This window comes from Pollicipes pollicipes, unplaced genomic scaffold (genome assembly GCF_011947565.3).
Source record: "Pollicipes pollicipes isolate AB1234 unplaced genomic scaffold, Ppol_2.1 Scaffold_7261;HRSCAF=8764_pilon_pilon_pilon, whole genome shotgun sequence".
Taxonomy (NCBI): domain Eukaryota; kingdom Metazoa; phylum Arthropoda; class Thecostraca; order Pollicipedomorpha; family Pollicipedidae; genus Pollicipes; species Pollicipes pollicipes.
The window spans coordinates 5,448,775-5,460,186 of NW_023597054.1; the positions used below are offsets into that span (position 1 = coordinate 5,448,775).

The following is an 11,412-nucleotide window of genomic DNA, read 5'->3' on the forward strand; positions in this document are numbered from 1 at the left end:
ATATATATATATATTATATATATATATATCTATTCTATATATTATATATATTATATGTATATTATATATATATATGTATTGCATATATAGTAATATATATTTATCAATATAATGTGTCTAGGTCGTCAGAGCCAAGTAGGTTAAGACATCACAAGGTTTGTCGTATATGTCCCCTATCGCGACTTTCCGCGACTCATGGCCCACACCCAACCATTTCAACAAATCTGGTCACCCATAGCTCCATGTATGATAAATATAACTTATTATTACAAGAAAGAGCACGAATTTCACCCATGGAATCTTGCAAAGGTTTTATAAAAGATACTTGTACTCTTATGACTTTTTCACCCTGGTTTATCATGTTGCACTTCGTAGATTTTGCGCTTTTACTCTCCCCATTAGAGCATGTGACAAGAAGTTTGACAGCGTCGCATCTCACTGGGATTGAAGTGCACAGAAACACACGTTCTGAAAGCTGTTGGTACGCACCAATACTTCCGTACAGTGTCAGCGACTCACACAGCCGCAAACTAGCTATGTTCTATGGGATCCAACCTGATTTCATTGATGGCGCACATAATACCTTTCTGACACCCGGCGGCATTGTGTGTCCGCCGGTCCGCCCCCGTTTTCGGTTATGTTGAGTGTCTCGTGATATTTCCGCTTATGTTAAAATTTTGTGGTCAGTTACATTTTAATGGTCTGAAACCCACGACTCTCTAACGCTCGCCTGAGTGGTTGCCTTTATTTCTGTTGGATTTAAAGCTCTTTCATTCCTCACTGTGAAATTTAGGGTCAGAGCCTCAACAGAACGCAGGTGCGTAATTCCTCATTAAACCAGGCTGCAGGAAAATGCATGTTGCGCCAAACACATTCAGGCTTGCAACAACATCGCTGCAGAAATGTTGGCTCATGAACTGTGGTGCATAGAATGCCAGTGTTTCAGGGAGTTATGATATTCTAGAGATAAATTGTGTCATGAATGTTCCTTAACACTTCAATCAAAATTAATGTGAAAATCCAGCACACATGCCCTGAGCTGAGTTGGGCGCACGCTTGTGCAGCTCTCCTGTGTGCCCTGATGGATAGGTTCCGAGGGGTGGATGGATGTTTTGTCGACTGGTTACATGGGAGGTATAGCTGTGGTAGGTATGTTCTCATTGTGCCTACCACAAATGTGTTTTACACAGGTCTGTGTCTCTAATGATGAGGAAAATATTAGTTAATTATTATCATGGACAAATAAGTATTATGGAAATGTTAATTATCATCATAGAACAAAAATTATCAAACTGCTTAACCCATAACCCAAATATGACTCCTTGTCTTATGGACGAACTGTAACTCTGGGGATGCAAGCATCGCATTCAGGTGTGGTACTACCATGGAGAACAATGAATATGGCAACCAGTTGCCAAATGGAAAACATCATCCACAACCCCTCAGAATTTCAGGGGCCTTTCATGATGATGGGGGCCAGAATAACAGCATAGAATACTGCATTGAATCAAAAGTAACAGTTGTGGTTAGATGAGAGGCAGTATTTGTTTTGTTTGACACTAGATAGTGAACTCAAGGTCCTGTTTATCAGCTTTTTATAAGGAGGCTCCTGGTGATCCAAATAAAGTTCAGTCATGTATGCAGGAAACCCATGAAAACATGGAGCCCTATCAAAAACCCTGATAAAAAGACAAACAAGTAGGCTATGATAAGAAACACTGGAGGCACAAGCAGATTGGTTTGTTCAGCCATGTTTACCAACTGTAACCAGTGCTTGATGTCACCTGACCTTTAATGCAATGACTTGCACTGCCTGCAAGTCATACTACTCAAGGGGAAATGGGGAAACTTAAAGAAACTCCCACCCTCCTCACCATGTGTAGATAAACAGAACCCTGTGCTTTTATCAACTGAACTATGTAGGTGGATGTTCTGAGGCTAATTGTCACCTGAAAGACATTGTTTATGCATCACAGAGCCAACAAAGTGATGACAACAACTTTGCATGAATTTGGTTCATTTTGGGTGCCAGTAGTAAGTTGAAATTTTGCCATCATATTATGCATGTGACTGGACTTGTGGTGCATGCTTCCATGAGTGCCTTACCATTGTTGGGAACATTGTGGCAGCACAACTGTAGGAGCAAAGCATTTGTATTCCCATGATGACTATCATGTCATGAGCATTGGGTTTATGCATCTAATGCAGTTGTAATTGCACACATTTGACAAATGATACCCTAACTGTTTGGGTGTTGATAAGCCTGGGCCCTTTCCAGCCATGAGCCTGGCAGCCGAAGAGTTTCACACGGAGGCCGCGCTGGCGAGTGGCAGCTCTCCGTACCGGGACGGCACCATTGACCTGCTGGCCGGCTCCATGGGCGGCGTGGCCAGCGTGCTGGTCGGCCAGCCGCTCGATACCATCAAGGTGAAGATGCAGGCATTCCCCGAGGTGCACACCAACCTAGTCAGCTGCTTTCGCACCACGTTCGCGGGTGACGGGCTGCGTGGCCTGTACGCTGGTACTGTACCCGCGTTGGCCGCCAACGTCGCCGAGAACTCGGTGCTCTTCTGCGCCTACGGCTTTTGCCAGAAGCTGGTGGCGCGGCTGACGCGCACGCCCGACGTGGCTCAGCTCTCGGTGGTCGGCAACGCGTCGGCCGGCTTCGTGGCCGCCTTCTTCTCGTCGTTCACGCTATGTCCGACCGAGTTGGTAAAGTGTCGGCTGCAGGCGATGCGGGAGACGCATGGCCGGCTGGATGTGGGGCCGTTCGGGCTGACGCGGCGCATCCTGCGCGCCGAGGGCGTGCCCGGCCTCTTCCGCGGCCTCACCGCCACTATGGCGCGGGAGATGCCCGGCTACTTTTTCTTCTTTGGCGGCTATGAGGCGACGCGCGCCCTGCTGACACCGCCCGGCGCCACCAAGGACGACATCGGCGCTGCGCGCACAATTGTGGCCGGCGGCGTCGGCGGCGTGCTGCTCTGGGTCGCCATATTCCCGGCCGATGTAGTCAAATCGCGCATCCAGGTAGAGGGTTCCCGCGAGAGTATGTTGAAGGTGATGCGTGCCATCCTGCGCCAGGAGGGCGTTCGCGCGCTGTACAACGGCCTGGGGCCGACTGTTATCCGAACGTTCCCCGCCACCGGTGCCCTCTTCCTTGCCTACGAGCTTACCAAGAAGAGCCTGCATGGTCTGTTTGGCTAACGGCGCAGATAGTTTGTAGCATGCGCAGATGGCCGAACGTTTGACTTTGACGGATACGCGTAGACGGTAAACTCGAGCCGTGTAAGGTAGGGCATTTGAAGCATATGACGGGTCTGCTAATACTCAATGCACAGGGTAACATATTTACCAGCCAATGGTTGTTTTACGTATGTACCTTAGAGTAGTTTTATCGCTCACTGACATCAGTGGAATATTTTACACGTAACTAGGACCCCTGGTGATATTGTGTGCAATATGCCATCTTAGTGTAGCCTGAGTGCTTCTTACATATCGCCGTTCTTCCAGCGACATCAGTCTTCCAGTTGAAACATGCGATAGGTCGGCGTTCTGCAAGTGTCATGGCGTTAAAGCATGCGCGCCATTACATGGTATTTAAGAAACCTTGTTTAGTGGTTTTGAATGCGCAAAATGCCCAGCTTCGAAAGCACTTAGTAGCATTCAGTCATCGTCATGTTCTTCGTAGCTTCCATGACGCGGATTGTTGTTTTATGCACTGCGTTGTTCTGAGACAGTGCGTTGTGGTGTGAACAAAGGCTTCTCTTACTGGGTGACTGCGAAGCGGTTTGTGCTGCGAAGCTCGATTTGCGTTAGCGCTCATTTTGCGTTAGTGCAGAACTCAAATATATGAATGATACCGGCGTGCTGGTGGGGCAATACAACAATGATGTTCCCAGCTCTTTTCGCTGGCAAGGATCGTCTTCTTCGTGGAAATAGCGTAGAGTGACGTAAAAGGCGTGTGGATCATATCCCGCGTTCGAAATTCCAGGTTTGCCTTTCATCTGGCTTCGGATTGAAGATGCGAAACCTCTCTAATGTATGACGTAGACCTGAGGAGACTGCGTGGGTGTGGATCCGCCGTCCCTTGACCAGCATGCCTCAGCTGCGCCGCTCCGCGTGAGACTGCGTGAGTGTGGACCCGCCGTCCCTTGACCAGCAGGCCTCAGTTGGGCCGCTCCGCAGATCTATGACTCAGGGATTCACTGCGTTGAACACAGCATTTGCTTGGATTGTTCTGTTTTTTCGGCGTGAAACAGCAGCTGTAGTCCGCTTGTCCTGGACCGTGAAAAATTTCATCGCTCGGGAACCTGCCGTCTTCGTCATCACACCATCCGATCGTGAAATTTCAATTCAACGACAGCATTTCGTGACGAAGGGTTAACGTTTCGCAGTGTTCGGCACGGTTCATCCGCCCTCTGACCACATGCGACCTTAGCTACTATCGTCGGGTGTAGACCTTCCCACCCAGAGGCAAATAGCGAGCACCGAAGGGACTCGAACTTACGCACCCCGCCGCGGATGGGATGCGAGTCAGACGCTGTTCCCGATTGAGCTCCGGGGCAGATGAGGCTAACCTCCTCTATAGGGACCCTGTTGTTGGAACTTGGGAACCTTCTCAGTAAGGCACTCATACATAAATTTTCTTTACTCAATCCAGCCACTACCCATGGGGCTATGCGTATAACCAAACACTGCTCATTTTGCTATGCTCACATTCAACCATTAACCATCCCTCATCCTAATCCTTCCCCACTTCTTTCGTACTCGCTTGCATTTTACAGGGTCTGGGTTCTAAAAAATGAAATAAGTACAGGAAAGCTCATGCTCGGACGTTACTCTGTCGAGTTCATATTACCAGATAGTGTGAATGGTGCTGCCTGCGAGGCTGCGACATGCTACGCGCGAGCAGTAACATTGAGCAGCATTTCTTGAAACACATACCCGGCATTACGTAAACGTATCACCCATACCCATAACAGCGATGTGCGCGGGGCCGGAGATCAGACGAGACCAGACGGCACTGCACGGGACCATAGGGGACCGAACGGGATCGGGCGGGACAGGATAGGGCCAGACGCACTAGACGGGATCAGACAGGACCGGGCCAGATTTATGGGATCAGATTGGACCGACGTGACTGGGCGGAATCGGACGAGACAAGACGAAGCCATGCGAATATGGACGGAACAGGACGGAACCATGCGGATATGGACGGAACTGGACGAGACAGGATGGAACCATGCGAATACGGACGGAACCGAGCCTTATCCCTTGGGGTCAGATAGGACCAAGAAAAAGGAGACGGGATCGGACGGAAACAGACGAGAATAAACGGAATTGGCCAGGATCTTAGATCACTGGAAGGAACCAGGCGAGGTTCCGCAGGACCGAACGACACCAAGATCGACTGCATCCGGGAATGAAGCCAAACGGGACTGGACAAGGTCTGAAAGGACCAAATGAAACCGGACCAGCCCGGGTCCCGTCTGGCTTAGTCCCACCTGGTCCGTCTGTTCCTGTCATGTCCCGTCCGGTGCCGCCCAATCTGTCAGATCCCGGCTCCGTCCAGTCCTGTTCAACTTGGTCCGGTCTCGTTCGTTACCGTCAAGACACATCTGGGCCCATCCTGCTCCATCTGATCACTACATGTTCGGTTCTGTCTGGTCCAATCCTTTATCGTCCGGTTCTGTCCAGGCCATTCTGCTCCGTTCTGTTTCTTTCGGTCACGTCCATTGACATCTGGTCCCGTTCTATCCCATCCGGTCACGACTGGCCCTGTCCGGTTCAGCCGGTCCCATTCGGTCCTGTACGGATTTATCTGGTCTCGTTCGGATCGATCCGATCCTGTCCGGTCTCGCCTAGTCCATCTGGTCTCGACGTCCGGTCATGGTGCCATCCGGTCCCGCCTGGTTTCATTACGCACCACGCGTTCCCATCCTGTTCGGTTCGGTTCCGCCCGGTCTCATCTAGGTCGACCGGTTGCGGCATGTTTCAATTTTTGGTGTGAAATTTGGGTATCATGGTTGATCTGTGAAGGCCGTATATTTGGTGTGCAAATTGTATTCCTACGCGTTTTTGTTCTGTCACCGTGGTCAGCATGCATCCCGGGGTAGTGGTCCGAGAGCTAGAGGGGTTAGGAGGGCCTAAGCCCGCAACTTTACAAAGGTCCAGCATTGGTCCTATGGGCGTTGGCTATGAGAAATGATAGAAATGGCCACGCTCCCCTTAACTTGGAGAAATACCCTCACCTCTGCCAAGGTCGTGTAATAGGGCGCGATCACCCTTGGATTTTTTCGGCACCTTTCCTTCACTATTACAGTGACGTCACAAAGTCGCAGCCCGGCATTACCGCGCCGCCTGCATTACCTTCGCGTCTGTTACACCGGTGCACCTACTAACAAATGCATCTGGTGATCGCTACAGGGCGTTTCAAGAAAAACTATGAGAAAATATGATAGGTGAATTTTTTGCCACGCTGGTGTATGACCGCGAACATAGGCCTAGGAACCAGGGGCCTGCGTGCCATGGCACTGACTTGCTGAGGACGCCGAACATTGAGGCCATGGCGATGCATTGGAGTTGGCCAGCCTAAAGCTGCTTAAATGTAGACTGGCGAACCCGCCCAAGGTCCAGCCACTGCCAAAGGGGAACTGAGCGGCACCAGGGTCATCATCCGAACTGTTGCACTGAACCTCAGCGCTATACATAATGACACGCCAGGTTGCAATGGCGTGCGATTGAGGCAGTTTGGCACGACGAAAGTGGTGTGCTGCCTGGTAGAACATAGGACATGGTGGACATTGCACATTGCGTCAACTATGCCACGAGGCCTTCGAAGGTCGTGGCACGTGGCGTTATCAGGATCATATCCGTCAAGCCACGTAGTTAATTCATCAAACACACGTATGACTCATAATTCACCGTATTTTACTAAAATGATTCTTGCGTCTAGCATATACTTCATTGTGCACACTTGGCGAGGACACAAAGGTCACAAGGGGCGGGGGCGGGGGCGGAGAAGACACCTATAGATTTTTCAGCTCAAATTGGAGCTATACGACACGATAACACGCCTGAAACAGCCCAAAGTTCATCTGCAAAAGGACCGTCTATGCCTCAGACCGACATACAAGCACGCAAGACACAAAAAAGAAGGTACAACGATGCTCACTTAGGCTCACTTATGCTCACACAAGCACAACGATGCTCACTTAGGCTCATTTATGCTCACACAAGCACAACGATGTCCACTTAGCGCTGTCCACCTGCTGTGGCACCTGTTTGGCTGCGCGCCTGGCAGCAGCCCACTTAGCTCTAGCCTGATTAAGCTATCTGATGCGCAGCTAGATGCGGGTCGCCACCAGCTTCCGAGCGATCCACTTGTTCAGCACGGGACTTTCTCAGAAGGAGCTTTGTGAGGCGGTCGACGATACCAATATTTCGGTCCGTGCCTCGGCCCATCACCAACTGGAACATGATCTCGAAAGCCCCGACAACACCCCACCCAGGCCGGGCAAAGGTACCATCAGACCACCCCTAGCTAATCATGTGCATCCAGCTGTCTGGCACACAGTTGGGTGGTGCCTCTCGGTCGACATTCCCATCCTTGGATCGAGGTGTCCGCACTTGGCCGCCACAAAGCCAGCAGCGAAGGCCAGCGCTCCGTGCTCGATGTTGACCTCGTCCATCTCGTCGCCGCAGCGGGGGCCATTTTGGGTTTCTCTCGCTGTCACCGAGTGCGAAAATGTAAAAACAAAGAAAAGGAGATATGTAGGATTAAAACTGAGCAAGAACTCTCGTAGGGGTGCCGGTAGTGTAGTGGTTAACACGTCTGCGTTAACCACTGCGCGTCTAGGAAACCAGAGGTACGGGGTTCGATTTCCCGCGGTGCCCGCCCTTCCTACCAGGGTGAGAGGCAGGCGACGCCATATAGCCTCAGCAGCTGAGTGCGTCGTAAAGCCCCAATCACACACGAAAACACACACAAGAACTCTCGTGCCCTCAGGCGAGGAGGAGTATGAGAAAGACCATGAACCCCTGTCCTGAGGTCGTATGCTGCAACTGTCCGTCACCCAAGTGTGGCTCCGACTAACAAGCAGCATGATGACCTCAGGGAAAAGGTAGGAAAACTGGAAGAAAAGGTGATTGAGATGATTGCTCTGCTCCAGCAGCTGCTGATGAAACAGAGTGCCCAGGGGAGTACCAGGGGAGGGATGATAGTACCAGACCTGTAGGTAGATGGGATGAGGAAGTTGGGGCGGATATTATAGTGGAGGGGCAGAAGGACACTCGAAAAGATGAGCAGGAAGCCTCTGAGGGGGGGGGGGAATGCTGGAGAGGTTCAAGTGATGCAGAGAGATGATGTAGGAAGTGAAGGAGTGGATAGGGAGATGAATGATGACTGTAGCATGATGAGGGGAAAATGGATGGGTGGCAGAGAGCGTGTAGGGCAAAGAAAAATGGCAAACAAGAAAGTAACATATCTGATGTACCAGATGACACTACTCCATCACCAGTGATTACCCGAGCAGGGAGACCAACAGAGAGGCCGAAGAGAAATTCCAGCCAAACGAGGTCATGGAAGGTTGACAAACTAGCATTGGAATCGAGTGAATCACATGTTTTTTGTTAATAGCTGACTAGTTATTAGTGATTGGTTGACGGGTATATTGGATATCTGAACGAATAGGCCAACAAGCTCAGACGTTCTACACGTAATTGTTGTCCTCGTGCAGAGGTCATGCAGAGGTCGGTGGTGTTTGTTTTCAACGGTTATTTTAGGTTCATAATGTGGGGATTGTTGTGCGAAATGGCTTCCAAAGTTTAAGGAGACTTAAGTAACGAGTTCCCGGTGTTTTTCGGAGGCAGCTGCGTTTTCGGTTTGGGCAGAGATTGCCCGGTTTGGCTAATCCCAGCCATCTTGGTTCTTGGAGGTAATGTTAAACATCTTGATGCGGTACCGAATTCGGGTCCGGGGTCAGACGAGCTGCGGCTGTTTGTCTTGTGGAGGGCACCCTTCGGAGGGTGTGGCCTGACCTTTGCCGGGGGCAACGGTACGGGCGCTACTTTCACTCGACCGGCCGGAACGCGCCGGGTCCCGACCGCGGGGTTAGGGCTGACTGGGGAAGGGAACAAGGGAAATGGAAATGTGTGTGTACTGAGATGTTTTGTTCGCGGTTACAGGACAAGTAGAACGTACCGATGTTTGGCTTATACATTAATCAATTTATTTGATCTTTTCCTGTTTTCGGTGGCGGTCTTTTGTTGGATTTCGGCGCTCGGGCTGTGCATTGGTTGTGTGTTTGTGTGTGGGGACATGGTACGCGGTGCAGGCTACTCACGGGATTTCTCTGATGTTCGAGTTAAGAAGGTTAACAAATGTCGAGCTGTTGCCGGCGTGTGTGCTTGACTGGACGGAGTCTGCAGTCTGAGACAACAACAAAATTACTTTCAGTATTATGCAGTGGAACTGTAGGGGTCTAATCTCAAAGTGGGCGGAGATAAAACCACTGCTGCTGGCAACACCGCATAGTGTCGTTTGTCTCCAAGAGATACACTTTCTTCCTACTGACCATTGTGATTTCAGAATTCACAAATATTCTCTTTACAACGCTTATTCTGACGCACATAGTAGACAAGGCGGAGCACTAATCTACGTTAACAACGACCTATCTCATTTTCATGTCACACTGAATACTAATTTTAAGGCGGTGGCATGTTCGGTGACAATGGCCTTTCTCACATTTGTGTTTGTTTTTTATACTTACCACTAAACAAAAATTTGACTCACCTTGACGTGAACGACTTGGTTACACAGCTACCACAGCCGTTTATCATAAGCACCTGCACGAATAGTCGGCATTTCTTATGGGGCTCGGACCGATGCGATTCTCGTGGAAAGAAAGGTGTGGGAAAAGATAATACAGCAACATACCTTAAAAGTGATGAACGATGGTTCCCCAACCAGAATGGACGAGCACACAGGATTATGGTCACATATCGACCTGACTGTGACGTCAAGCAGTGTGGGACAATTCATGCATTGGCAAACGGACACTGACTTACACTCCAGTGATCATCTCCCAGTTTATATTACATATGATTATCATACATCTGCATTTAGTGGCTTATAAGGAGGCGAAGGCGAAAGCCAGAAGGATAATTCGTGCGGCAAAAAAGATCCGTGTGAAAAACTATTGTATATGTTTAATATGAACACGACGATGCAACACTTATGGGACATCATTAGGAAATTTACAAGGAAGGAGCGATTTGCGAGATCCTTACCTGTTCTGAAGGTGGCTGGTAATATAATTGACCCAACTGACGTTGGAAATATCTTCGGACGGTTGTTTTCTGACATGTCGTCCTCTCGGAACTACCGAGCCACTTTGAGAGAGCTGGAAAGGGAGATGGTGGATCAAATGCCGCCATTTATTTCTGACAATGATGAGGTTTATAACGATGTTTTCACGTTGACTGAGCTACAAATGTCTATTGCTAAATGTGGCAATACATCGATTGGACCGGATGAAATACATTACGCGTTTTTTTAGATACTTACGTGATGAACAATTGCATTCAATTTTGGATATGATTAACTGCATATGGTGTGGTGGTGATATTCCTGATGAATGGAGACACTCGATTATTTTTCCTATTTTTAGACTAGGGAAACCTAGAGGAAACCCCGAGTCATATAGACCAATTCAGCTAACTTCATGTTTTAGCAAGATAATTGAGCGAATGATCGCCAGACGGTCAGCCTGGTTTCTTGAACGGAACAATATGTTGTATTAATATCAATGTGCATTAGGAATGGAAGAAATACCACAGACCATGCAGTCAGGGTGGAGTCCGAGATTAGAAAATGTGTTTTACAGCAAATATACCTTGGCTGTTTTTTGGGCCTTAAAATGCATATGATCTCACGTCTAAAATTGCTTTCCTTACAAAAAATGTATAATATGAGTTTTAGAGGAGGCCTTATGTATTTCGTTAGATCGTACCTTGACAACAGAACCTTCCAGGTGCGGAATGGAATATTATCGGGTACGTTTGAACAGGAAAACGGCTTAGTCCAAGGAGGGGTTATATCCCCATACTGTGCAACATCATGATTGACGACGTGTGTGGAAATGTCCCGGGTGTAGTGCTGTACGCTGACGATTGCTCGCTATGAGTGCAGGGAAGGATAATTTTTCATCTAGTTAATAAAATGCAGGGAGCGTTGAACCATGTGAGCTCATGGGCTGATCGGTGGGGAGTTTCATTTTCTCACCTCACAAATGCATCTCAATTGTATTTCAAAGGTATATGAAGACAAGAGAGATGACAAACATACCTAGCCTACATATATGCATATATATATATATATATATATATATATATATATATATATATATATAT

At 48.8% G+C, this 11,412-nt stretch overlaps 1 protein-coding gene across 1 annotated transcript; it reads left to right on the plus strand.

The window, feature by feature from the left end:
• The first annotated feature begins 525 nt into the window (after window positions 1-525).
• On the plus strand, window positions 526-3,898 carry LOC119113179 (mitochondrial ornithine transporter 1). The gene is made up of 2 exons (XM_037237527.1): window positions 526-817; window positions 2,279-3,898. The coding sequence occupies exon 2, from the start codon at window positions 2,281-2,283 to the stop codon at window positions 3,202-3,204; it is 924 nt and encodes a 307-aa protein (XP_037093422.1). The 5' UTR covers window positions 526-817; window positions 2,279-2,280; the 3' UTR covers window positions 3,205-3,898.
• Window positions 3,899-11,412: the final 7,514 nt, after the last annotated feature.